Genomic DNA, 25,604 nt, shown 5'->3' on the forward strand with positions numbered 1-25,604 from the left:
CCCCACCTTTTAGCTTTTGTAGTGAACAGATCCCCCACCCCTTCCCCATTCTCTTTCCTCCACAAGAAGCCTGGCAGGTGGGTCAGGCCAGGGGTCTGCAGCCAGTGGCTCTGGAGCTGCAGGCGGCTCTTTCATCCCTCTGCTATGGCTGTCACTCAAAACATGCATCACAGCCGCCAATGTGTGATACCTGCGGGCACACAATTTATTAAGCTTTTCAACCCATCTTTCTTTTCCAGAGTTCAATATGCAGAAATAAAAATTTGTTTCCTCTATAGCAGTTTATTGATTACATAATGCAACACACTATAGGTTTTTTTATACATAGCACAAAGGTAAAAAACGATATATGCAGTGAGTGTTGTCTTCATTTTAGATGTCAAAAGGGTTTTGTGACTCCCGGTGTCCAAAAGGCTCTTTGAGTGTTTAAGGTTGCCGACCCCTGGGTTAGGCCGAGAGACAGTGACTGGGTCAGCAGGACGTGAACTCGCAGCCTCAAGCACAAGAGCAAACTGGCTCTGCTAAACATTAAAATAAGGGTTTAATAGAAACTCAGAGAAACATCAATATATGACGCTTCATTCACGTTAGGTAAGTCAAGAAGAGCTTCTTCTACTGCAGGTTAAGTTCTGTTGGAGGAGGAATTGGTGGTGGATGAAATATTTATTTTGTTTGTTTTGACAAGTAGTATTGGTGATATACAAAGGTATAATCATATTTATATACATGATACTAGTAAAAAAGAAACTTTAGGACAGGGGACAGAAGGCGGCTGGTGCACTTACTCGGTTACTAAGGCCGTTCCAGTGAATAGTTAACAGTTCCACCTTCTCTCCAACCCTATTTGGGAAACTTGGAAGCCTGAGAAAGTCACAAGCGACACATACACAGGGCGAGAAAAAGACGTGGGACCTTCTCTCTTTGGGTTCCCCTGTCCCAGCCTGAGCAGCAGACCTCCTGACCCCCCCCCAGCCCATATTTGGACTCTCTGGGGCTCCTTCCCGAGGTTGTGGCCAGACCGCAGCGGTGACCTCAGCTCCCATGAGTAAGAAAGGAGCCAGGAAGTTGCACGAGGGGGGGGGGGTTGGGAACAGGGCTGCCCGGAGGTCATTGGGGTCTCCGGTCTTGAAAGAGAACCGATGACACACCACGGCCCGGAAGCCCTGTCAGCAGCACTCAGGCTGACTCCCCCCCCCCCCACCGGCTGACTTGCCCGGCGCGGCTCTTGAGGGGGGAGGGGAGCCCGGGGTCCCCTTGCAGAGTTTCAGGGCGACGAAGTTCCCGCCTCGTCCGGGAAGCAGCTTCGGGGGCGGGGAAAGTGGAAGTCGGCGACCCGGCCGCCCTCCGTGACTCCGAGCCCCTCGCCTCCCTCTTCCCAGGGCCCAGACGCGGGGGGGGGGCGCACCGGGGGTCTTACAACGGGGCCACTTTAAGACGAAGCCCCCCAGCCTGCGTGTGGCCAAGCCCCGGGAGTTCTGCGCGGGAGACGCCGGGGCAGAGCGGGGGGCTCGACGCTTTCTGGGCGAAGGTGCCTCTCGCGGGCGGCGGTTTCTTCTCCCCCCCCGCAGGCGGCGGGTCCGGGTCTGCCCTGCGGAGGCCCCTGCGGCAGCGGGCGGGGAGCAGGCGAGGCGCAGCACCCCGAGAGCCTCGTTTCCCGGGGAGCCCGGAGCGCCCTGCAGTTCCCGGCCTGCTCCCCGCGGAGGAGCCCCCGCTCGGCCCCCGATCCGTCCCGCCGCTCTGCCCCTCCCGGAAGCAGCCCCGAGAGCGGCCGCCAGGGGCCGCCAGCACGCGCCCGAGACAGCGCCCGAGACAAAGATGGTGGCTTCGCGGCCGCCCGTCAGTGGGCCGTTCCGGGCACCGCCACGTGACCTGCCCCTCCCCGCGCGTCCCAGCGGCGCCGCCCCCGCCCGGCCCCCGAGAGGGGGAGGGGCGGGGGGGAGGGGGAGGAGGAGCCCCGCCGGCGCCGCGCAGGTGAGGGCCGCGCAGGGCTCCGGGGGCCCCGCCACTGCGGCCGCCTCTCCCCGCGGAGCCCGGGGCGGGCGGGAGGGGTCGGGGGGGGGGTCTGGCGCTGTCCGGCCCGGGGACGGCCTGGGGGCCGGAGGGTGGCGGGTCTCGGAGCCCCGAGGACGGGAGGCGGGGGCCGCGCAGAGGGAAGGCCCGGGGGCCGGGTGGGGGTCCGTCCCGGGAGGGGCCCCGCTCTCCCCAGGATCTGTGTGCCCATGTGGGGGGCCTGGGGATTCCGGGACGCTTCCCAGGGGAGGGGGAGGAGTGGGGGGGGGCTTCAGTCCACGGGAGGGGCCGGGCAAGATGCCCGTCTGGCTTGTCCCTCCGGGGTTCCCGGGCACTTGGCTCCAGGGAGGGTTGGAGGGAGGGGTCAGGGCCGCGGGGGGGGGGGGCGATCCCTGGCGTCCACCTGGAAGGCCGGCTGGAGTGCGCCCCCCCCCCATGCCGGGTGCTTTTGAGATCCAGGCGTTTCCAGCTCAGGTGGCCAAGCGGGGCTGGGTTGGTGGTCAGAAAACCGAAGGCTTCCGGGGGGGGGGGGGGGGGGCAGGAGGTGGCCCTGACTGCCAGCTCCCTCGGCCACTGTTGACAGAGGGGGGGGGGCTTGGACCGGGCGCTTCTCCCTCCCTCCCTCCAGCTGCTCTCAGCTTGTCCGCAGGGCCCTTCCGCCAGGCCAGGGGAGAGAGCGACCTCTGGGCAGAGGGGGCAGCTCATGGGTCCCGCTTGGGGGTGTTTGGGCCAGGGAAGCAAGGCCTGGACGGATCCCTGTGGACTCAAAGGGGCCGATTTGGCTTTGCTCAGCAGCTGGGGGGCAGGGAGGAAGGGCTGGTCCCCCTGGTTCTTGGAAGGGGACCCAGAAGGGAGGCGCACTTCCTGTTCCGCTTTGTCTGGAAGCCCAGCTGCTCCTTTGGGTGGGAACCTTCCGGGCCGGCAGTTCTTTCGATGCGAGTCCTGGGTGCGAAGGGCCCGGCTGCTCTCTCCCAGCCACAGCAACCGTCCCTCCTGCCCCTGGCCGTCTCTGCCCTTGGGGAGTTGGTGGGCTCAGCCCCCAGGGGGATCACCGGGTCTCCCCACCTGTGGGGTCTTCCGCTCACCTGCCGTTTTCCTCTGGACGGAATGAGCCCAGCAGGGGCCGTACGTGGACCGGGAGGGGGTGGAGGCAAGTTGTGGGCTAGAGGGGCCCGGAAGCTCTGAGGGGAGAAAGCCCAGCCTGCCCTCCGGGTGGGGCAGCCTGCCTTGGAAAGGCGTCTTGCGTGCCCCGTCCCCAAAGAGCTGGTGGCAAAGCTGCGTACCTTCCCTAGGCTCATGGGCAGCGCCTTCTGCCACAGGCCCAGGCCGCCCCAGCATCCAAAACTCCCAGCAAGCACTGGAGGTGGCCTGGGCCCCGCAAGTCCTGACCGGCCCCTGCGACTTTTGCCACTCTGGGTTGGTAGACGGAGCAGGAGACTTTGCTCCCCAACTGCCCCAAAGCCTCTTCTTCTCCCACCACCCCGGCTGGTTCTGCCCAGTTGGCAGGGGGCTCACCCACCCCAAAGCAGAGGGCTTCTCCTCCTCCGCCCTTGCTCGCCTCGGCCACTTCGGACTTCGGGGGCCTCTGATAGCCTTCATCCAGCTTCTCCTAGAGCCCCCCCCCCCCCCATGCCCTTCTTAAGCTCAGGGAGTCCAGACCTTGAAAAGGGCTCTCAGCCCAAATTCTGGTTTTCAGGCTCGGCCTCCCTAGTTATAAGTACCGTATTTTTCAGAGCATGAGATGCACCTTAGTTTGGGGAAAGGAAAATAAGGTGTGTGGGGGGAATCTACTGGTATTCCTGCGGCTAGTGTCCTTAGTGTGGTCAGCGCACCCAAATTTTCAGCCTCATTTAGGGGGAGAAAAGGTGCGTCTTCTATTCCCCAAAACACGGTAGGTAGGGATACAGCACCAGCATCACAGCATGTAGACTTGTATGCCGCTTTGTGTGGCTTTTACTGCCTTCTCAAAGTGGCTGTGAATAATTGCCCTGTGTTTCAAAGTCTGCTTGCGCCAGAGGTCCAGGAGCCCTGCAGCTGTTTGGGGGGAGAGGGATGGGGGGGTCTCTGGCTGAGCCGCTTCTGGGCAAGGGCTCCTGGTGGAGGGACGCCTCTGTTGCGAAATTGCTCCGGGGTGCAAAGGTTGGCGTGTTCGGCTCCCAGGCGACTGCTGATCCAGGCAACTGCGGGGGCCAGCCCTTGAAGCGATTGGGAGGGGGAGCCCGGAGCCCCAGGGGGCCGAGAGGGCAAGGGGTGCTTCCCTGGGGAAGGGTGGGCTCTTCGGTCCTAGTTTGGACCCCCTCCAAGAACACCGAGGACCCCAGGGCTGCCCCCATTATGGGCGGCCTCTCTAAGTAGCCAGAGTACGGTTGCCCCCTCCACTGGTGCCCCAAACCCTCCGCCGGCAAGCAGAGCCACAGCTGGGTTCTTGGCCTAATGTCCGGCCGGCCTTGCTGCTCCCTCTGGCCCGCTCCGTGCTTGCTAGAGCCAGGCCCTGCGTGGTGAGCTTTGGCCAAGGCTGCGGTCCTTCTAAGCTTGTGAAGCCAAAGGTTTGGGGCTGTTTTGAGAGGGTTGGGTGCCCTCCCCTGCACTTGTGGGCGCTACAGGGAGCCCTCCCCTGCCGCTTCCTGTTCCCTCCCTGGCCCTCCACATGGGGGCAGCCTTGCTTAGACTTTGGTGGGGGAGTGTCTAGGGCTGGGCAATGGGGCTGGTGAGTGAGTACGCCGCCTCCTTCATGGTTTTCAGGTGTCCCATCGCCCCCCTCCCTCTCTGTGTCCTCCGAGCAGTGTCCCACAAGGTGAGGGTCTCCAGACTCAAGAATGGAGGCAGTTGAAGTCCATAAGTCTTAAAGGGGCTGAGTTTGGAGGCCCTGCTGAAGAGGCTTCTGGGACCTCCAGAGACAGCATTTGAACACCCCCCAAACATGGAGCCCCCTTCCCCCCTCGGCCCTTGACCCTCTCTCCTTCCCTGGTGGGCCACGAAGGGGGGCGAGGTTTCTCAGGCGTTGTGTCCTAGAAGTCTCCCCTTTCGGTGGGGAGTCTAGAAAGGCGGCCAGGGAGAGGGGAGGGGATGGTGTCCAGCACCCAGGGGCTATTTCCCCATCCCCCAAATAAGAGGCGCAGTCTGGGCTGACTTTCAGGGAGGGCTGGGACCGTGAAGAGGAGGCCTGGGCCTGCTGGCAGGATGACCGCTCGAGGGCTGGTGACTGGGGCACCCAAGGGGGGGTCTTCCTGGGGCAGTGGGACAGAGGCCTGGCCGCTGGGCGAGGGAGGCTCGGGGCGGGCAGGGCTCCCCAGCAGAAGTGACCCCCCCTTCTGGTTGCAGGTGTGGTGCCCCCTGGCCATGAATCATAGGCGTTTCCGCAATGGGAGTTTCCAGGGCGGCAGCAGCAGCGATGAAGACCTGGTGGAGGTGGCCGGAGGGGTGCTGGATTTCTCCATGGTGGATGACGTCCCTCCGCTGGACAGAGAGATGGCGGAAGGTAACCTGAGCTCGGCCTGGGCTGAGTGGCAGAGGGAAGTGGCTGGCCTTTGGGCTCCACACCCATTGAGTCCAGCCCCAGCCTCCGGCCCAAGCAGGAAAGATTCGGGGCTGTTTGGGGGGCGGGGGGGGGGGTGTCTGCCCACGGAGCAGGGAGTCCCTCGGGAGGTCACCAAACGGGCGTCTGTGCTGGGGCCTTTTGGCGATGTTTGTGGCCTCGTGGCTTCTAGCGCATCTCCCCACATTGCACAGCCTGACCGGCACCAGGGCTGCTGACCGCGTTGCTCCTCTCGGGCCGTGACAGCGTCGTCCTCGTCTGGGCTCCCAGCTTCCCCAAAGCCCCCCGGAGTCCCGCAGGAGGCCACGCCAGCCCCTCGGCTTTCCTCCACGGCTGATCCCGATTGGGAACTCCCTCGGTTTGATGAACAAGCCGTAGGAGGTTTTCTGCCGGACAGTGAAGGCTCACCTGGGGGCAGAAACCTGGAGGCCGAGTTTGGCTCTGGCCCCGTGTCGGAACCCACGCAAGCAGAGCTAAGCTGACGAGGCCCTCACCCCACCCCCCAAGAGAGGAAGGGGCTTTCTGTACCCGGGAGCCCCCAGTCACCTTGAGGGGGCACCGAGGTTTGGCCAAGAACAGGGCGGATGGAAACGCCTGCACTGACCCGGGCCGGGTGTCCTGCCACCTCTGGGGCCTGGGCAAATGCTCCTGTTTTGAGCTGGGTCGGGCAAGTGGGTAGCGGTGGGCTCTGCCCCCACCCCCGACGTCATCCCTCCCTGGTTCTTAACCCTCTGCGCATGGGCAGCTGGTCAGAAATCAGACCCAGGGACGGCACGTGTGGACTGGAAGGGAAGGGAAGCCGATTTCACCGCTGGCTTGGGGATGCAGGGGAATAGGGGGCCGTCCAGGGCCAGAATGCAGAATTGTCCAGCCCTCTCCCGTGAAGCTGCTTAAAGATTAACTCGGCCCCTCGGAGACACCTTTGTTCCCCCCGGGACTCTGCCCTCCGTCCTGTGGCCAGCGAGATGGACTCTCCTGACTCCTGCGCAGGTTTCTCCTCGTACAATGGAGTGGGGGTGGACAGGCCTCGGCCGGTGATGGACTTCCTGCAGGAGCCACTGCCGGGCATGGGGACCTACGAGGATTTCAACACCATCGACTGGGTGCGGGAGAAGTCTCGGGACCGCGACAGGCACCGCCAGGTCAGTCTGGCTGGGGAGGGTGGCCGGCAGAGGGGCGTTGGGCCGAGGCTTTGTCCCAGGGCGAAGGCTGATCTCTGCCTGGCTCTGCTGGTCCCGAGCGCCTAGGGCCCCCCCCCCCCCGCAGCCGCCGTGGAACAGAATAAATAAATAAGTGCGGTGCTGGGCAGGGAGGGAGGGGGGAGGCGGGGGCTGCTCTGCATTGTGCCTGGGGGAAACGCGCCTCCCCCCCTCCGCCCTGGACAGAGGCCCTGCGTGGGGGGTGGGTGAGGGAGCCTGCCTCTAAACGCCTCCCCCTCCTCAGATCGCCAGCAAAAGCCGGGAGTCCGCCTGGGCCCTGGTGCACCGCGTCAGTGACGCCTTCTCGGGATGGCTGCTGATGCTGCTCATCGGCTTGTGGGCAGGTGAGGGGCCGGAGTGGCTGGGCAGAGCGGGGGCCCCGGCCAGCCCCTCCCCGTCTATGGCCATCTCCTCTGCCCACAGGGGCGCTGGCAGGGCTGATTGACATCACCGCCCACTGGATGACAGACCTGAAGGAGGGCGTCTGCCTGAGCGGCTTCTGGTACAACCACGAGCACTGCTGCTGGAAGTCTCCGCACACCACATTCCAGGACCGGGACAAGTGCCCCGAGTGGAGGACCTGGGCACAGCTGCTGACCGGCAGGGAGGAGGGGGTGCGTATCAGAGGGGGGGAGGCACCCGTTTCCCACAGTAGCGGGCCAGTCGCGCAAGGCCCTCCAGGGACCCTCCCGCTTCTCCTCCTGGCAGGGCGCGCTGGGCTACGCCCTGAACTACGCCCTCTACGTCCTGTGGGCTCTGCTCTTCTCCTTCCTGGCCGTCTCGCTCGTCCGGGGCTTTGCGCCCTACGCCTGTGGCTCGGGGATCCCAGAGGTGAGTCCGCACACAACCGACCCTGGGGATTCCGGGACCCCTCCCTCCCTCCCTGCCCCCCGGGGCTGGGTTGCTCTGCCCAGGGGGGCCGGCAGGGGTCGGCCAAGGGAGGTGGTGGGCCAACGGCTGCCTCCCTCTGGGCCTTCCTGGCTGCCCTGCAGATCAAGACCATCCTCAGCGGATTCATCATCCGGGGCTACCTGGGCAAGTGGACGCTGCTCATCAAGACGGTCACCCTGGTGCTGGCCGTCTCCTCAGGCCTGAGCCTGGGCAAGGAGGGCCCCCTGGTTCACGTCGCCTGCTGCTGTGGCAACATCCTCTGCCACCTTTTCACCAAGTACCGGAAGAATGAAGCCAAGCGCCGGGAGGTCAGCTCTGGGGGTGGCTGCCCTCCGGCCTAGACGTGGCACGGACACGGGCTGCCCGCCTCATGCGCTGGGCAGCAGCGGAGCAGGAGGAGGATTGGGGGCTGCTGCTGTCCACGGGCCCCTTTGGCCTCAGGGCGCTGACGGTGAGGGCCACTCTCCTTGCAGGTGCTGTCGGCTGCTGCAGCTGCGGGCGTATCGGTGGCCTTTGGCGCTCCCATCGGAGGGGTCCTGTTCAGTCTGGAAGAGGTGAGAAGCCCCCTCCTCCCCCCAGGGCTTGCTCCGAGGGATGCCCCCCTCCCTGTGCTGAGTGGCCCCTTCCCGCTTCCCTGCTGCAGGTGAGCTACTACTTCCCGCTGAAGACCCTCTGGCGCTCCTTCTTTGCCGCGCTGGTGGCGGCCTTCACGCTGCGCTCCATCAACCCCTTCGGCAACAGCCGCCTGGTGCTCTTCTACGTGGAGTTCAACCTCCCCTGGCACCTGCTGGAGCTGGGGCCCTTCGTGCTGCTGGGCATCTTCGGGGGCCTCTGGGGGGCCTTCTTCATCCGCAGCAACATCGCCTGGTGCCGGCGGCGCAAGACCACCCGGCTGGGCCGCTACCCGGTGCTGGAGGTGCTGGTGGTGACGGCGCTGACGGCGCTGCTGGCCTTCCCCAACGAGTACACGCGCATGAGCACCAGCGAGCTCATCTCGGAGCTCTTCAACGACTGCGGCGTCCTGGACTCCACCGCACTCTGCGACTACCTCAGCCCCCCCAACAGCACCCGGGTGGAGGACCTGCCCGACCGGGCGGCTGGGCCGGGCCTCCGCATGGCCTCCTGGCAGCTGGCCCTGGCCCTCCTGCTCAAGCTCTTCATCACCATCTTCACCTTCGGCATAAAGGTGGGCAGTAGGGGGGGGGGCAGGAAGGCAGGTGGCAGTCCGGGTGGGGGGACAACCCTCTGGTCCTGCAGGAGTGGGAAGAGGCTGACGGGCAGGCGGTCCTCCACTTGGGACCCTTGAATGACAAAGTTATGACTGCCTGGGGGGGGGCAATTAGTAGCACATTCCGCTGATTTCTGAGCTGGATCCCCTTAAAGGTCCCTTAAAGGCTGACCCCTGTCAATCTAGCCACCACGTGGGGTCTGGCTCGGCTTGGGGCCACAAAGGCTGACCCGGGGCTGCAGTGGGCCAGAGAGGCTCTGACCGCCCTTTGATGCCCGCTCCTCCCGCAGGTGCCTTCGGGCCTCTTCATCCCCAGCATGGCAGTGGGGGCCATTGTCGGCCGGCTGCTGGGCGTAGGTATGGAGCAGCTGGCCTACCACCACCGCGACTGGCTGATCTTCAAGGGCTGGTGCAGCCCTGGTGCCCACTGCATCACGCCCGGCCTCTACGCCATGGTGGGGGCTGCTGCCTGCCTGGGTGAGTAGCAGCCCCCCCCATGGGTTGGGCATCTGGGCCTCTCCGTGTGGCCGAAAGGGCAGCCAGTGGTTGGTTCCCTTTAGATGGAGGGAAATGGGGGTGGGGTGGGACAGGGCAGCTCTCCCCCACCCCACCCCGCAAACTCCCCCAGACAGGATGGTGATTGTGGGCCACTGAGCTCCAGCCCAGCAGGTGCCGCGATTCCATGTGGATGGAAGGGGCTCTTTCGGGGGAGGCGACGCAAGGCCTCAGACGTGGTGCCAAGGACACGGCAGTGGCTCCTTTGGCCGGAGCTTTGGTGCCACGTTTCTGTCTCCTCGCGGCTTCGGCCCCCCGGTGGTCTGCCTCGGGGCTTTCTGCTCTTTTTGTCTTACCTGGATTAATAATTTTTTTTTGGGGGGGGGGGGGGTTGGGCTGAGGAGAGCCCCCCGTGCAGCTCAGGGGCTGCCACGGGAGACATCCGGGGTGGTGCTGGGGACGGGCAGCTGCCCCACTCTCACCCGCGGCCCTCTGGCCCTCGCAGGTGGAGTGACCCGCATGACCGTCTCGCTGGTGGTCATCATGTTTGAGCTGACGGGGGGGCTGGAGTACATCGTGCCCCTGATGGCCGCGGCCATGACCAGCAAGTGGGTGGCGGATGCCATCGGCCGGGAGGGCATCTACGACGCCCACATCCGCCTGAACGGCTACCCCTTCCTGGAGGCCAAGGAGGAGTTCACCCACAAGACCCTGGCCATGGACGTCATGCGGCCCCGGCGCGGCGACCCCCCCCTGGCGGTGCTGACGCAGGACAGCCTGACTGTGGAGGAGGTGGAGGCCCTGGTCAGCCAGACCACCTACAGCGGCTACCCGGTGGTCATGTCCAGGGAGTCTCGGCGCCTGGTGGGCTTCGTCCTCAGGAGAGACCTGGTCATTTCCATCGGTCAGCAGTCCATCTCCCGAGGGAGGGGGGCTGGGTGTGGGCTCCCCCCCCCACCCCGGTTCTCACTCTCTCTTCCTCCCCACCCCCCCAGAAAGTGCCAGGAAGAATCAGGAAGGGATTGTGAGCAGCTCAGTTATTTATTTCACGGACCACTGCCCGCCACTCCCGCCCTGCTCGCCCTCCATGCTGAAGCTGCGGAGCCTTCTCGACCTCAGCCCCTTCACTGTGACAGACCAAACCCCCATGGAGATCGTGGTGGACATTTTCCGAAAACTGGGGCTGCGCCAGTGCCTGGTCACCCACAACGGGTGAGGAGGGGGAGGAGGGGCCTGCTCAGGGACGGGAAGGCCGTCCATCCATTCGTCCATCCCTGGAGCGCCCATAGCAGCGCAAGTCCTGCCTGCGAGTGACGGAGGCCAGAGGGGCAAGAAATAGGGCTGGCATGCGACCCGCAGCAGGGAAAGGCCCCCGTCCCGAGGCTCTCCCCAGTGGGGCGGAATGGGGGGGCGGTGGGGGGGGGAATAGGCTCCTGGCTGTGGGAGGCCCCTGGCGTTCCCTTTCGGAATGAAAGACAGGACAATTCACTAGCAGTAATGAAAAAATATATTGTGTATACAAATTCTACATGGCTGATATAGCAAGATTCTCCGCTACTGGAAAGGCTGGCGAGGAATTCAGGGGCGCCCAGAGGAGCCGCTCTTGGAAAGGCCCCGTTGGAAGCTGCTGGGCCAGGCCTGCCGCCGTTCCCTCCGTCTGCCTCTTCTGACACCCTAGGGGGTCCCGGGGCAGGCAAAGGGGGCTCTTCTGTGACCCGTGGACTTCAACTCCCAGAATTCCTGAGTCAATCGTGGGAGTTGGAGTCCAGGTGTCGCAGAAGAGCCCGCTTGGCCTCCCCCTGTGCTGGGGGTTCAAGGGGGCCGAAGGGGGTCCCAGCTCTCCCCCTCCCCTGAGCCGCCTCTCTCTCTCTCTCTCGGGCAGGAAGCTGCTGGGGGTCATTACCAAAAAGGACGTCCTGAAGCACATAGCCCAGATGGCCAACCAGGACCCGGACTCCATCCTCTTCAACTGAAGCCACCGGCAGGGGCCGAGGTTTTTCTCTGCCCCACGGACCTTGGCCGGAGGGACTTGAGACTGGCCCCCCTCGACGGAGGGCCCAGAGCCGTCCTCGGCTTCTCCGGGCGGAGCAAGCGATAATCATGTTTTATTTTTTTCTACAAGATAACTGATTGCACTATAGAACAATCTGTGGGGAGTCGTCTGTCTGCTCTGGAGGAGGGAAGCCGGGGGGGGGGCGTGGCCTTGTTGGGGGCTGCGCCGGGAAGGAGCTTGCACGCCAGAGAAAAAGGGATGGCAGAACAGAGTCCTCTGCAGCGGCTGCTTCTTGCCTTGCCCAAAAGGGGGCCCGGGGGAGGGGGGGGAGGAACCTGCCTGAATTGGCGGGGGGGGGGGGATGGGCAGGGGGTCAGTTTGGCTTCAGCCGCCCTTCCGGCCCTCGAGGGTGGCCAGCAGAGCCTCACCTGTGCTGGCTCCTTTTCCTGCTTCTTCCCAGATAACCCCAAGCCAGCCAGCTGAGCCCCCCAGGCCCCCTCCTGATGCTGCCTCTCCTGCCCTCTGCGCACCCAGGCAAGGCGGGCAAGGGGCTGGGCCTGGCCGAGTGGGGTTCCAGGCCGAAGTGGAACAAGAGTCGGGGCCGGGATCGAGACCGTCAGGTGGGGCTGGTTTCTGGGTTTACGCCCCACATTGCCAGGAGTGGTGGCCAAAAGCCAAGGGCCCCCGGGGAGGCCAAGCGGGCTCTTCGGTGACATGTGGACTTCAACTCCCAGAATTCCTGGCTTAGCATGATTGACTCAGGAATTCTGGGAGGTGAAGTCCACGAGCCACAGAAGAGCCCTCCTTGTCCCCCCCGGGGCCCCCTAGGGTGTCAGAAGAGGCCGAGGGTGTCAAGTCAAGATGGGGGGCTCATCCTCCCCCGCCCCTCCACCCCTCCTCATGGCCGCCTGTTGCTTTGCCTCCAGCCACAGAGTCTGGCCATTGAGTTAAGCCAAGGGGCGTGTGGCACAATCAGCCGTGCTCTGTCCAGAGTGGGGGTGGAGGTGGGGGGGGGGCGCATGCAAAATGCCAAGGCAGAAATAAGCACAAGCCGGATGTACGCCTGGCCCTGTGGTGGGTGCAGCCCCTCCTGCCACAACCTGGCCTGGGGGTCCTTGGAAGAAACCAGCCGGGACCCACCGACACCCCCCCCCCCCGGAAGGGCCTGGGAGAGGGTTGGGCTGCTGGGGCGGGTGGAGGGCAGCCCTGGTGGGGCTTGCTCAGGTGACCCACTGACCTACACTCCTGTCCGGGCAGTCAGACGTGGCAAGTGGCGCTTGGGGTGCAAGCGGCTGGGCTCCCTTGAGGCACCGGGGCGTGTGGGCAGGAGGGAGATCCACATTTCTCTGCTGGGATGACCGGAAGGGGGCAGGTGGTGGGGAGGGAAGTTGCCAGCCAGGCTGCTTGGGCAGAGCCTGGTCCGGCTCGGCGTCCACCCTTCCTGGCTGCTTCAGAGACGTGGTTATAATGGGGGGCTCCCTGCAGAGACCCCCTCCCCCGTCCTGCCTTTGCCACCAGGGGAGGTTGGCCACGACCACCACTAATGGGAGAAGCCGGGAGTGGGGCACAGGCGTCCCCCAGCGGTTTCACATGGGGGGGGACATTGAGGCTCCCTCGGGCACCCCCCCTCCCAGTATCACACGTCAAGGCGAAAGGCTCCAAAGTAGCTGCCCGCCTCATCGTCGTAGTTGACGTCCAGCGAGGAGACGGAGACAAAGAGCTTGTCGCCGGCCTTGAGGTCGAAGAGGCCGCCCTGGTAGAGGGCGTGGAGCCCGTAGGCCGCGTCCTGCTGCCAGCACTTGGTGCCCACGCCTTTAAGCAGCAGCATGGTCTGCCCGCGGACGCTCTGGAGGTTGAGGCACTGCACCAGCTGGTGGCCCAGGAAGCGGGCGTCGGCCCCCTCGGTCGGGTAGCGGAAGTAGATCTGGGCATAGACGTAGTACTTGCCCGCCTGGCTCACCTGCAGCTGCCCGTCCTGGTAGGTGAGGTTCTGGAGGTGGGCGTGCATGGTCCTGCTGGCCCAGTGGCGGATGGGGTGCTGGCAGGACTGCTGCAGGTCCCGGAACTCCGATCCCAGGCCTCCTGGGGGGGGGGGAGGAAGAGACCCCAAAAGTCACCCCAGGCGGTGGGGGATTTGCACCCACAGCACTCAAGGGAGTGAGGGAGGGGCCCAAGAGCCCCCAGGAAGCCTGCCCACCCTCCTTCCTTCCTCCTTGAGATGAGCCAGGCCCTGCGCCCCCCCCAGGCATTAAAGGAAACCCCCACCTCGCCTATGGCCCAGCTGTGGAGAAGCAGCCTTGGATGGCGCAGCACAGCTGGCCAGAACCGATGGCATTCGCTGAGCGACCGGGACCCCCCAGGCCAGGAAAGGGACAGATGCCTGCGGACTCACCTGGCCGGGAGGAGCTTGGCCGCCTGAGGGTGAGGTGTGCCAGGGGCCGGCTGCCCAACTGCCAACTGGCGTCCCCCTGCTTCTGAGAGGCCCTGACTGGGGAGGAAGGAAGGAGTGAGAGAGGGAGGGGAGCTGCTTGCTCAACTGGGGGGGGGCTCTGCCAACCCCCTGCCCCTTCACCTGCTTCCCAACTGGCTCCCCTTCCCCCCCACGCCGGGCTCACTCACCCCCTGGGGCGCTCCTTCGGACAACGTCTTCAGTAATCTGGCAGGGAGGGAAGTGAGGAGACCTTTCAGGCCAGGCCCCCTCCCCTCCCCCCACCCTGGGGGTCATCCAGTGGACAGGACAGAGGCAGACAGGCTGCTTGGGCCCATCTTGGAGAGGACTGGCCTGTTCCCCCCCTCAATGGCCTGCACTCCTCGAGTGGGCTCAGGATTGTGTGCTCCGGAACCCCTCCTCTCACCGTGGCAACGTAGTCCTGGATGCCGAGGGCCAGCTTGAAGCACGGCTGGCTACTCATCAGCTCGGGCAGCTCCGAGAGTTCCTGCATCCGGTTGAGCAGCTGGAGGCACCTCAGCTCCTCCGAGGAGCCCTGCGTCTGGGCCTTCAGCTGGGGAGGAAAGGCAGGGGGGTCAGGCGGGGGTCCCGGGTGGCTCTGTCCACTCAGGCAGGCGGCCCCCCTGCCACGACCGCTATGTGGAGGTCCAGGCAGGACAGAGACCTTTGCTCCCAAGGCTTGTGTGAGGCTCTGGCCCTGGAAATGGCAAAGGGTTCAGGGGGCCTGGGGGGGCCCTCCCTTGCCGTGGATTCCCCCCCAGCCCCCAGCAGATGGAAGAGGCTGTTTCATTCAGCGGGGGGGGGGGGGGCAAGCCAGGCCCCGAAGCCCCAGGATGACCCACTCTAGCTCACACACCGGGCACCCAGCCTGAGACCAGGAACAGGGGCAGGCGTTGCGAAATCAGCTGTAAACACAGGTGGGAGTGGGCCGGCCATGGGTCCTGGGCTCCGGCTATGCCAGGCTGGCCACGTCCTGGGCCAGAGCTCCAGCAGGATCCCCCCCTCCAAAGAGTTCACTCAAAGAAAGGCAAGGAGCATCCGCAGGCGTTGGGGGGCACAGAGAAATGCCCCCTTTTGTTATTGCAGGGGGCTCCTGGTCCTTTTGCAGACGAGGGCCCCACATTTAACCCCCGAGGGTCCCGAAGCGCCCCAGCCCCACCCATGCTGCTCCTGCTTCTGCCTGGGGGAAGCCCCCCCCCCATAATCTGCAGCATTGGCTTAGCTGACCAGCACAGCTAGGGGTGCTCAAGAGCCAGAGGCAAAGGGGGGGCATCTGGGGGGTTTCCTGGCACCACAGGCTCCCTGGGTGACTTTTGCAACCTCAAAAGATTTGTCCCAGCAATTGAGAGAAAACGAAAGCCAAACAAAGCCTGCAAGTTGCTTAATTCAGGAAACTCTGGCCGCACCCATCCTCCCCTCCCTCATCACAAAGTGAGCAGAGGCAGGCCAGGCCCCGGCCAGCAGCCCTTTCTCCCAAGGGGGAGCCGGACGTTGAGGCCTGCAAGGACGTTGTGAGCATTGTGAGCAAACAGTCACACGGCACAAGAGCTCTGGGAGCTGCTTCTCCTTGCAGGGTCCTTCCGGTTGGGGTCCAGGCAGGGGGCGGTGCAGCCCCCAACTACCAAAGGGAAAGGGGTGAACATTGACGGACATTCCCCCTCCCGCCCCCACCCTGGGTAACTTTCTATTTTGGAAGGTCTATCAAAGTTTGAAGGGCAGATTCCAAGAAGTGACAAGGGAATGTCCTGCTCAGGAAGGTTAATTATTATCCCGAAAGTTTACCTCCAAGTCAGGCACAGCGGCCATCTGCTGACCCCTTGGCTCAAGAGGAAGGCTGGCTTCTGGCCCTCCGCTTGCCCCTCTGAAAACCACGGACCCCCATTCAAGTCTTCCGAGCATCTGACTGACGGGAGGCCCTGAGTGGGGCTCTCAATCCCCCGCAAGGAGGCTACAGGGAAGGCCATCGCTGCCCCTAAGGCTAATGCTCCCCCCTCCTCCAGGCACTGGAGAACCAGGACTGGTCTGCTCCTCCAAGTAGCAGAACCCCCCCCCCCCAGCATTAGAGTGAGCAGAAAGAGCGTAGACCCCCCCCCTCTTGGCAGAGCTGGAGGAGCATCCCCCTCCTGCCCCTCCCTCGCTCCTTTTCCAGCCAGCGTGGGGGGGGGGGGTGCCTGTGGGGCTACAGAACTAGGCCCTGCCCCTCTTGCCCTGGAAGCCCCCTCCCCCTCCCCTTCCAGCAGCCACGGAGGGAGGACGTGGAAGGGGTCATGGTGCACAGCCTCCTCTGTGCCTTATCTTTGCCCTTGGGGGACTCAGGCGCCTGGCCACAGCCACCCCCCGCCCTCGGATGAGCTCAGGTGGGGGTGGGGTCAGCCAGGCAGCGGGAGCCCTACTCAGGGTGGGGGGGGGGGGTGTTTCCATAGTGAGCATCCTGAGCAGATCCCACAAAGGGAATTCCCTTCAGCTCCCTATTCCGGTCAGATGGCAGTGACACCATTAGGAAATCCCCTCCCCAATATCACTTGAAATCTGCTTTTGTATAAATTCGGTAGCTCCCCTCCTCCCCCCTGTGACCTCTCTGAAGCCCCCAGGCCCGGTTTCTCTCCCCAGCAGGCCCCTCTGCCAGTGCCCCCCCTGCAGGCCTAGGGAGGGGGCTCCCACAAGGCAGAAGACCTGAAGCAGCTGCTTGGACGGCATTGGAGACCCGGCTCTCTGTTAAACCTTTGCCTTGTTTTTCTTCCCTTCTCACCTTCAGCTGGCAACCTGCCCTTGGGTCAAGATCTTCCTTCCAAGCCCACACATACGTGTTGCATTATTACTTTTATTTCCTGAACAAACAGACTGGATCCTCTCTGTGTTGCCTTCCACACTCGTGCCTTGCTAAGCTCTCAGGGTCGTTTCTGGCCTGCTCAGTAGCTCCCTGGAGCTCCGGATGTGATCAGCAGGATTGGAACAATTATCCCTGGGAGGGGGACCCCCCCCTTCGCCCTCATGCCACCCAGCTGCCCTTCGGAGAGGGGAGCCCCTTTCCAGGGAGCCTTACAGCACCGAGCCATCAAACGCCCCAAAGTGGCTCCGGGCTGGTGTCCGCACCCTCCCATATAGCGACTTGTTGGTCGTAACTCTAAATCAGAGATCTCCAACCGTGGCCACTTTAAGACTTGTGCCGCAGCTCCCAGACTGGCTGGGTGGAGAATTCAGGGAGGGGAAGTCCACAGGGCTTGAAGCGGCCACGGTTGAAGGCCCCCTCCTGCTCGAAAGGCGCCGGCAACTCTCGGGACGAAATTGGGAGCCTCCTGCTGCCGCGCCCCCTCCGGCCCCGCAGCCGCCCAGCGCCTCTTTGGGGCTCGCTTCCCGCCCGCGCGGCCCTTCCGCCCAGAGCCCGTCGGCCAACCGCCGCCGTGGGGCCCGTGCTCCTTTGTGCCGCCGCGGGCCCTCGGCCTACCTTGGCGATGGCCATGGTGAAATAGACGAAGAGGCCGGTGGCCGAGGCGATCTGCAGCGCCACGATGCCCATGGCGGCCACGGCCAGCCAGACCGGCCTGCAGCGCTTGCGGCGGCGGCGCTTCTCCAGGCGGCCGGGCGCTTCGGCCTCGGAGCCGCTCGGGCTGCCCAGCATGTAGGCGGCCGAATCGCTGCTGTCCGAGCGGAAGTACTGCTGGGCCGCCGCTGGAGCCGCCTCGGCGCCGCGCCACGGAGCCATGCGGGGAACGGGCGGCCGCGGAGGCGGTGGCTCGCTCGCTCGCTCGCTCGCTCGGCGGCCCAGGGGCGTCTGCGCTGTCGGCGGCTCCCTCCGCAGGGCGCGGGCAGCGCTTGTGAGCGGCCGGGCGGACCCGCCTCCTTGGCAGCGTGCGCGGGGCGGGCCGGCGGTAAACAAAGGGGGAGCCTCGGCAGCGGCCCCCCACCTCTCGCCCCGCCGCCCCTCGACGGTCGCTGCCCCGCGGATGCGCTCAGAGCCGCCTTGGCGCCCCGGCACCCCCCCCCCCCCCCACCGCGAGGGCCACTGCGCGCCCCCCTCCCTTGGACTCATTTCTCTCTTTACCACATTTCTACATTGTTATTCTCAGTTTGCCCCCCGCCCCCCGTCCTCTCTTCCTTTCATAAGAGACGTTTCCTCCCTTTTGTTCTGGAATTAATTTTACAATCTTTTACAATAGTTATTATTCTTATTATTTATTAATTAGACTTGTATCCTGCCCCTCTCCGGAGACCGGGGCGGCTCACAAATAGCTATTTACAAGTATGTTTCTGTCTTCCAATAGTTACAACCGGTGGACACCAACAATCAAGCCACGAGAGAGCCACTGACAAGGACAAAGGATGTTTTCTCCATGGGTTCCTGCCCCGCCCCCCTTCGGGCTACGCAGTGAAACCGCAGCAATTCTGCTGAGCCTGACGAAGTCTGACTTGCAGGATGGCCCAGCTGAAAGCCCAACATCTGGAGTGGGCATATACTCCTTCCCAGTAGAACGTCTGCAGTTGGCACAGAACACTTTTGGAGGGGGGGGATTGCAAAAATATAATTCCCTGTCAGGTGGGTAGAACCGACCCAAACATACCAGCAGTGCCCGGTCAAAGTCCTCGTCTGAAAAAACAACAGCCCTCTAATGGTGGTGTGTGGGTAAGACTCCCCCCCCATGCCTCCCTTTTGCCCTGGGGGGGGCGGCGGCTGGGGTTTTCTGCTCCACCTGCCTGGACTTGCAGGTCCTCCTGGGATGATTCTGCTCTGGGGCCGAGGGGCAGAAGACAGCCGGCTTTTCCAGCCAGGCGGGGGGGGGGCAGCTCCCCCCACTGCCAGGAAGTCTGCCCGTTTCTGGGAAGAAGAGCCGAATCTCAGGAAGCGAAACTGTCCCAGTCCCAAAGTTTTCAATAAATATTTTCATATGGGGGAAAAAACCACAAAACCACCGTCATTCCATTGTCATCCTGAAGTGCAGTGAGTGTGTGTGTGTGTTGTGGGGGGGGGGGGTCGCTGTGAAGTAGCCAGCATGAGTTGCAGCAAGGCTGCTGGGCAATGTGAACAGAACCGCAGGGCTCTCCTGGGTGACCGGCCCGTCAGTCCTGCCAGTAGCCTTCCACCTGCCCAGGCAGATCCACACCAGGCCCTTGGCTTCCACCCCGCCTGGACACGGGTTCTCTGGTGTCCCTGGGGGTCTCAAAGCACCAAGAACCCCCCCCCCCCAGGGCTTCCTTGCCAGGTCTGTGCACACGCAGCAGCCGAGGGGAGGCAGTGGAGGGTCCGGGGGACCTTTGGGTCTTGGCCCATCAAGGTGAAGTGTGCAGGCTGAGGCAGGAGGCACGGCAGAGCAGCCCCACCACCCTGGCTCCAGCACCCCACAGGGGCAAGAGGGCTGCCCTCTCAGGCCCCCTTCCCCCCCACCAGGAGGAGAAAAGCCGCTTCTCCCCATGCGCTCCGGGAGGCCTCGGTGAGAGAGAGCCGGACCCCAGCGAGGGGCTCCCTGGCTGGGAGCTGGGGAGGAAGAGAGGCCCCCGGGAGGCCTGGCCATCTCTCCACCCACCAGGAAAGGCTTGCGCAAGGCGGTCTGGAATGCAAGACGGCCATTATTCCATCCAGATGTTTGGCCACTTTGCTCCCGCTCACCAGAGCCAAGTCCAGCCCAGGAAAAAAGAGAGGGGAGCCCTCCCTGGTTGCCTGGGAGACCTGCAGGAGGAGACCCTCCTCCAGCCCAGCTCATGCAGCAGAAGGGGGGGCAGGCTCCGAGGCCAGCCCATGGAAGCCTCCCCCTCCCATGTCTGGATCCAGGTGGGTGGCTCTGCAGAGGAGGAAGGAGGTAGGCAGCTTCTGTGGGAAGCCATTCCGGCCCAGAGATGGGGACCTTTCCAGGAGGGCTGGCCCATCGCCCCTCCCCCGGTTCGAAAGGCGCCCCTTGATGCGGAGGCAAAGCGGGCCCAGGCAGCTGCCTTGGGGGCCACGTGGGGCTGCAGGGGTGGCCATGGGAAGAAGGGGACTCCTGGAGGGTCTCTCCACTGCTTGGTCTTCCTCTTCCTCCTGCTCTGCATACACCAATGTTTCCAGCTGTTCCTTGTTGCAACATGCAAGTGGCCACTGCCCTGGGCCCTTTGCTCCAGTTGGCCTTCCCGCCCCCTCCCTACTGATTTGGAAGCCTAGGCCAGAAATCTGTTTGGCCCCCACCCCGTTTGATCCTCAGAGCGGCTCCCCCTCCCCACCCCCCTGCTCAGGTCTGCTCCGAAGACCACCGGGCAGGACTCGGCCAGCTGCCCTCTTCCGCCAGAGCCCCTCAATGGTGAGCTCAGCAATACTTGGGCGAGCTTCCTAAGCACTTCATGGGGGGGGGGCAGTTGAGTCTGGCACACACGAGTGGGTATACACACACACACATACACACACGCACGCACACGCACTGGGGCTCACATTCAAAGTCACGTCCATGGCAGCTGAGTGGCAGAGTGGCAGCTGTTCTGGGCAGGCAGGCGACCTTGTCGTCCAAGGAAGGTGGCAGTGAAAGACCTCCTGGAGGTTTCGAGGGGGGGCAGGGGGGGCAGGGGGGGCGAGTCCCCAGGGCTCCCTCCTTTGCTTCTTCATTTTCCAGTCTGCCCAATCTCACCAATCCGGCTGATTCTCAAGGCCCACAAGAGGGTCCCTGAAGGGGGTGGGGCCTGGCAGCCAATCAGAAAATGTCTTTTTTAGGGTGGAGGCCCAGCACACAGGCTTTCAAGAGGAGCCTCACCTGGGGAGGCTGATCCTCACCTGGACTGGGAAAAGGACACGGAGCCCCAGAGAGATCCTGCCCATCACCCCGGCCTTCCTGTGGGGGCAAGTGGGTTCCGGGCTCTTTTACTGCCAGTTCACTCAGGCTGCAAAAAGCAAAAACCACCGAGGGAACCGGCCTGGGGGGGGGGGGCATGGCAAGCCTGGGCCACAGCCGCTTCCATTGACCCAGGCTGCCAGGTCACAAATTGGCAGCAGGTTGGTGGGACCGTGGGGGAGGGCCTTCTCTGTGGCTGCCCCCCTGCTCTATGGAACCAACTCCCCTCTCCCCCCAACATCCGTACTGCTCCCACCCCTTCTCTGGGGCCACGAAGACCTGGCTCTGCCCGCAGGCCTGGGGGGTTATGAATGGTGTAGGATTATGAATTTTTATAATAACTGGGTTTTATCATGGGGTCAGTTTCAGACATTCTGTTCCACTTCTCTCACCGCTTGGTACCTTTTGTACTTGTATTATCATTTTGCAAGCCGCTCTGAGCCCTTCGGGGTTTTGTGGGGGAGGCTGGTGATGGGAAGGTGGGTGAAGCTTTCCCTCCCTCCCTCCCTCCCTCCCTCCCACGTGCGCTTTGACCCACAGGCCTTGACTTTTGCGGGAGAGCCCCAGCAAGGGTCACCCTGACCTGGCCCGGGACGTCTTATCACCGGCCGCCCGGGGAAGAGGCGCCGGGGCTGCGCAGGAGGAGGTCACCGCAGTGGTCTGTAGCCGGCAGGAGGACCCCAGGGGGGGGGGGCGCACCGTTGCTGCCCTGCTGGGCTGGCGGGCAGCGGGGCTTGAACCCGTTCCGAGAATTTTTGCATCCGAATCAGCAAAAGGCCCAAACCAGCAGCCGCATTGTTGTGCTTGGCGGGCGCCGCCCTTGCAGAATCCCTCGCCTGGCACCGCGCGCCCCCTCCCCTCCTCCCCCTCCCCCCTTCCCGGGCGGCTCCGGCGGGGGTCGCGGGGCGTCGGCAGCTTTCCCGGGGCGCTCGCGGCTCCAACGGCCTCCGCTCTGCCCTGGCCGGAAGAGAGCCGCTGTTGGGCGACGCGGCGGCCACAACCTCCCCGCCCCCACGCAGCCGGGCCGGGAGACCCCCCGAGACCCCCCGAGGTCGGTGCGGCGCCTCCCAGGGCTGCCGGCCCTTTAAGGCCAGGTCACTCCGCCCCCTCTCGGCCCAGCCACGCCCCCTTCTCCATTGGCTGCCGGGCTCCGGTTTTAAAAAATCCTTAGGCCCCGCCCCTAGCAACTGCATTCTCTCCGGGTCCGGGATTGGCTGCCGCGGGCCAATGACGTCCGCTCTTTACAAATGTAGCAATTTTCAAATCCGCATTTTGTGCAGCGAAGGAGGCGAAGGCGAAGCGGGCGAAGCGGAAGGAGGCGGCGGGTCTCGGCAGCGGCTTCGGCTCCAGGTGAGGCTCGGCCGAGGGGGCTGGAAGGGGGCCCCGGATCGCGCCCCCCGGTCCCAGCCGCTCTCCCGCCCCTCCCGCAGCCCCGCGACCGGAGCCCCCGCCAGGCACGATGCCCCCCGCGCGCAGCTCCAAGGCCTCGGCAGGCAGACAGGCCCGATCCGGCCGAGGGGCCGCGCTGGAAAAGGCGCCGTCGGACAAGGTGAGCCTCGCCGCCCCTGCCGCATGGACCCGGGCCGCCCCGTCCAGGGAAGGCGCCCGCGGCCTCTCTCCCGGCAGAGGCGGAACGGGGGGGGGGGCGGTAGAGGGGGGGGGGGGGTCAGCGCAGAGCCAGGGCGGGCGCTGAGCGGCCTCCGGGCCCCCTTCGCTTCCAGGAGGAGATCTCTCAGGCCAAGCGGTCCCCCACTTCGCCCCAGGGGGCGCCCAGGAAGCGATCGGCCTTTGGCGACCTCACCAACGTAAGGAGCCGGGAAGGGGAGGGGTCGCCCAGCCGTTCTGGGAGGTGCCGCGCAGGGTCGGGGGGGGGGGGCGCTGAGCGCTTCTTCTGGGTCTCCCCTGACAGGCTCACCAGGCCCCGGGCTGTGGGGGCAAGAAGGAGCCGGAGAGGGCGATTGCCAAGAAGGCCTCCAAGGGATCCACTGCGCCCAGTGTGGCCAAGCACAACCACAGCTACCTGAGGAAGTGAGGGCTGTGCCGCCGCTGCCCACGTGACTTTCCGGGGGGGGGGGCACTGTCCCTGTGGCCCCTTCGGTCTCTGGGGGCGTCCATGTGCCTTTGCGCAAGGGTGGCAACTTCGGTGGCCTCTCCCAGCAAAAGCCACGCTGGCACGGCTGCCACTCCATCCTCACCTTGAACTTTGGCAGAGCTCCATCGGCCAGGCCAGCCAGGTCCCAGAGTGGGAAGGCCAGGGATTCTCCCAATTCCTCGCCTCCAGCGCCCCCCCCCCCCCCCGATTTCTAACCCCAGCTGCCTCTTCCAGGTCCCTGGACAAAGCACCCTCCCAGGACAGTCCGGCTAAGCTGAGCCATGTGGTCAAGGAGAAGGTCGACCCACCGGTGGTGGTGGAGGTGGTAGCAGCAGCAGAACTGGTAGGGAAGCTGTGCGTTCGTGGGTCCCTCGGGGGGGGGGGCACGGTCTCTGGGCCACAGCGCAGTCCTGGCACCTATGGCACCGGGCTCAGGCTGCCCCCCCCCCCCCGAGTAACGGTAGCAGGCCGAGACTCGCTCCCTGCCTAGGGGCTGGCCTGGCACACGGGGAGGGAGTGGGCGCTTGTGGAGGGCCGGGGGCCGCATGCCAGGGGCTGCCCCCCATTCCCCACCCCAGCCGGGGCACCGTTGAAAGAAGCCTCTCTTGTCCAGGTGGCTCCAGCAGAGGACGTGGACAAGGGGCAGCTGGACGACCCCTATGCCAGTGCCGAGTACGCCAAGGACATCTTTGAGTACATGCAGGAGCGAGAGGTGCCGCGTCCCCTCCCACTGGGCCTGGCCGGGGCAGCGGGCGCTTTCCCTCTGAGCCCGCTGGGGCAGAGGGGCTTCCTGGGGGCTTCCCTCCCTCAGCTCCCCCGTCCTTTTCCAGAAGAGCTTCCTGCTCCAGGACTACATGAAGAGCCAGCCGGACATCACCACGGATATGCGGGCCATCCTGGTGGACTGGATGGTGGAGGTGCAGGTGGGAGCGGCTGGGGGGCAAGGCTGGGGGGTGGGGTGCCGAGGGTGCTGCCCCCTCCCTTGCAGCCCTGCCTGCCTGGAGATCGGGGGTCCCCCGCGGTGCCCTGGGAGGGGGTCCTGGGAGGGAGGAGACGTTGCCCTCCGTCAGCCCCACTTTGCACCCACAGGAGAACTTTGAGCTCACCCACGAGACCCTCTACCTGGCGGTCAAACTGATGGACCACTACCTGGTCCAGGTGGAGGCCATGAGGGACAAGTTGCAGCTGATCGGCTCCACCACCATCCTCATTGCCTCCAAGTTTGAGGTGAGCCCCCCTCCCCCCAGCTGTGGGTCAGGAGAGGCCCTGGGGACCTTTGCAAGGGAGCTCCAGTCCGTGTGCCTGGCGATTTCCTCCGGGTGTTTCCTGCAAGGGGTCCTCTTCAGGGCCTCGTAGGGTGGCGAGGGGTCCTGTTGAATGGGGTCCCTCGTTTTCTGCCCCTTCAGGGGGATGTGGAAGCCCCACGCAGGAGAGGGCGCCCCAGGCTGTCCTGGCTGGAGAATTCTGGAAGTCCTCGAGTCTTAAAACTGCCCAGCTTGGGGACCCTGGCTCAGAGCCCTGTCCACCTGGGGAAGGGGGCCAAACCCTCCAGGGCAGCCCCCGGCCTTCTGCTCAAGCTCCCTCTCGGCAGGAGCGCTGCCCCCCCTGCTTGGATGACTTCCTGTACATCTGCGATGATGCCTACCAGCGGGAGGAGCTGCTGGACATGGAGAGGGGTATCCTGCAGACCCTCCACTTCGACATCAACATCCCCATCGCCTACCGCTTCCTCCGGCGCTTTGCCAAGGTCAGCGGGGGGATGGGGGACGATGGGCCAGGAGCGGAGGACAGAGCTGCCCCATCCCTGCTGGCCAGAGAGGCAGATGGGGGGGGGCTTTGTGGGGAGGGGGGTCCGTGCCACTCACAGGCGGCTCTTCCTCCCAGTGTGCCCGGGCCACCATGGAGACGCTGACCCTGGCCCGCTTCATCTGCGAGCTGACCCTGCAGGACTATGCCTTTGTGCAGGAGGGGGCTTCCCGCCTGGCTGCCAGCTGCCTCCTGCTGGCCCTTGTCATGAAGAACCTCGGCGGATGGGTGAGGACCCCCTGCCCACAGCTCCCATGGGGGGAGGGGTTGGCCGAGACGGGCAGGGGGCTCCTGGGCTGAGGGAACAGGGAGGAAGGCAGGCGGGAAAGGGGGCCAGCATCCAGGGCAGGGGTCCCTCCTGCTTCTTGCCAGGGTCACCTGTCAGGGCCACACCTGGGCGTGCCTGAAGCGGCCACACCTGGGCCTGCCATGCCCGCCCGCCCACCCACCCCCTCCTGCTTTGGCAGAACCCAACACTGCAGCACTACAGCGGCTACCGGGTGCCCGACCTTCTCCCTCTGGTCCGGAGGCTCAACTTCCTGCTGGTCTGTGGCCAGGATGACCGGCTGAAGGCCGTGCGCAACAAATACTCCCACCGGTGAGTGCTTGGACCCCTCTCTTCCAGGAGTGGGGTGGGGTGGGGGGATTTCGGGGGAGTGGGAGCACCTGCAGGGGGAGCTGCCTTTGTACCCTGGAGGTTGGGGCCTCTTTCCCTCCCGCCCTTGCCTGATGCCCCCCATCTGGCCTTGGCTTGCAGGGTCTTCTTCGAGGTGGCCCAGATGGAGCTGGTGAGCATGCGGGCGCTGGAGGAGGCCCTGCAGCAGAGCTAGCCCCGGTGCTGCAGGTCAGGGCGTCTCTCTCCTGGCCGGACCTTGGAGCCCCCGCACCCTGTAAATAGAAGTTCCGCCTGTGAAGCCTGTAAATAGTTTTTTAATGACAAAGGGGGGGAAAAAATGAAGCCTGTTTTTGTGAGGGGGGAGGAGGGGGGGAGGAGGGGGAGGGAATTGGGTGGGCAAAATAACAAGCTTTCAATAAAAGAATGTGAGCGCAGCCGTCCCCCTGTCTGCCTTCAATGGGCACCTCCAGAGGCCCCCACTTCTCCCCCCCCCTCAGTGGGG

General features: G+C 64.5%; 3 protein-coding genes across 5 annotated transcripts; 2 read left to right on the forward strand and 1 right to left on the reverse strand.

Annotated features, from left to right (window-relative positions):
• Positions 1-1,890: 1,890 nt before the first annotated feature.
• On the forward strand, positions 1,891-11,498 carry CLCN5 (chloride voltage-gated channel 5). 2 transcript variants are annotated; one of them, XM_070760086.1, is made up of 13 exons: positions 1,891-1,971; positions 5,332-5,488; positions 6,536-6,687; positions 6,989-7,088; positions 7,168-7,358; positions 7,453-7,575; positions 7,737-7,943; positions 8,109-8,189; positions 8,279-8,821; positions 9,154-9,340; positions 9,864-10,262; positions 10,354-10,570; positions 11,241-11,498. In XM_070760086.1, the coding sequence occupies exons 2-13, from the start codon at positions 5,350-5,352 to the stop codon at positions 11,329-11,331; spliced, it is 2,430 nt and encodes an 809-aa protein (XP_070616187.1). In that variant the 5' UTR covers positions 1,891-1,971; positions 5,332-5,349; the 3' UTR covers positions 11,332-11,498. The 2 variants fall into 2 exon arrangements, with proteins under 2 accessions (XP_070616187.1, XP_070616188.1); XM_070760087.1 differs by lacking the exon at positions 1,891-1,971 and having other exon boundaries at positions 4,911-5,488.
• LOC139171665 (tumor necrosis factor ligand superfamily member 10-like) lies at positions 10,848-17,586 on the reverse strand. The gene is made up of 5 exons (XM_070760088.1): positions 17,246-17,586; positions 14,207-14,353; positions 13,971-14,007; positions 13,744-13,839; positions 10,848-13,433 (listed from the first exon to the last, which is right to left on the reverse strand). Exons 1-5 carry the CDS (start codon positions 17,501-17,503, stop codon positions 12,988-12,990), a joined length of 984 nt encoding a protein of 327 aa, XP_070616189.1. The 5' UTR covers positions 17,504-17,586; the 3' UTR covers positions 10,848-12,987.
• A 3,643-nt stretch (positions 17,587-21,229) lies between these two features.
• CCNB3 (cyclin B3) lies at positions 21,230-25,536 on the forward strand. Of its 2 annotated transcripts, none has more exons than XM_070760090.1 (13): positions 21,230-21,246; positions 21,869-21,938; positions 22,019-22,137; positions 22,310-22,393; positions 22,498-22,616; positions 22,915-23,023; positions 23,294-23,392; positions 23,511-23,603; positions 23,770-23,907; positions 24,272-24,427; positions 24,565-24,714; positions 24,954-25,084; positions 25,244-25,536. In XM_070760090.1, exons 3-13 carry the CDS (start codon positions 22,048-22,050, stop codon positions 25,314-25,316), a joined length of 1,242 nt encoding a protein of 413 aa, XP_070616191.1. In that variant the 5' UTR covers positions 21,230-21,246; positions 21,869-21,938; positions 22,019-22,047; the 3' UTR covers positions 25,317-25,536. The 2 variants fall into 2 exon arrangements, with proteins under 2 accessions (XP_070616191.1, XP_070616193.1); XM_070760092.1 differs by lacking the exon at positions 21,230-21,246 and adding an exon at positions 21,623-21,639.
• Positions 25,537-25,604: the final 68 nt, after the last annotated feature.

The sequence above is a fragment of the Erythrolamprus reginae genome, chromosome 8, assembly GCF_031021105.1.
Source record: "Erythrolamprus reginae isolate rEryReg1 chromosome 8, rEryReg1.hap1, whole genome shotgun sequence".
NCBI lineage: Eukaryota > Metazoa > Chordata > Lepidosauria > Squamata > Dipsadidae > Erythrolamprus > Erythrolamprus reginae.

Excerpts from the sequence above, each read along its gene's own strand:
- CLCN5 (XM_070760087.1), top strand. The coding sequence starts at position 5,191 with ATGACCGCTCGAGGGCTGGTGACTGGGGCACCCAAGGGGGGGTCTTCC. Across the intron at positions 5,489-6,535 it reads GGACAGAGAGATGGCGGAAG|GTTTCTCCTCGTACAATGGA; the intron begins GTAACCTGAGCT and ends ACTCCTGCGCAG. Across the intron at positions 8,190-8,278 it reads TCCTGTTCAGTCTGGAAGAG|GTGAGCTACTACTTCCCGCT; the intron begins GTGAGAAGCCCC and ends TCCCTGCTGCAG.
- LOC139171665 (XM_070760088.1), bottom strand. The coding sequence starts at position 17,503 with ATGGCTCCGTGGCGCGGCGCCGAGGCGGCTCCAGCGGCGGCCCAGCAG. Across the intron at positions 14,008-14,206 it reads TCCAGGACTACGTTGCCACG|ATTACTGAAGACGTTGTCCG; the intron begins GTGAGAGGAGGG and ends CCTCCCTGCCAG. Across the intron at positions 13,840-13,970 it reads CCGAAGGAGCGCCCCAGGGG|TCAGGGCCTCTCAGAAGCAG; the intron begins GTGAGTGAGCCC and ends CTTCCTCCCCAG.
- CCNB3 (XM_070760090.1), top strand. The coding sequence starts at position 22,048 with ATGCCCCCCGCGCGCAGCTCCAAGGCCTCGGCAGGCAGACAGGCCCGA. Across the intron at positions 22,394-22,497 it reads CCTTTGGCGACCTCACCAAC|GCTCACCAGGCCCCGGGCTG; the intron begins GTAAGGAGCCGG and ends CTCCCCTGACAG. Across the intron at positions 23,908-24,271 it reads TCATTGCCTCCAAGTTTGAG|GAGCGCTGCCCCCCCTGCTT; the intron begins GTGAGCCCCCCT and ends CCCTCTCGGCAG.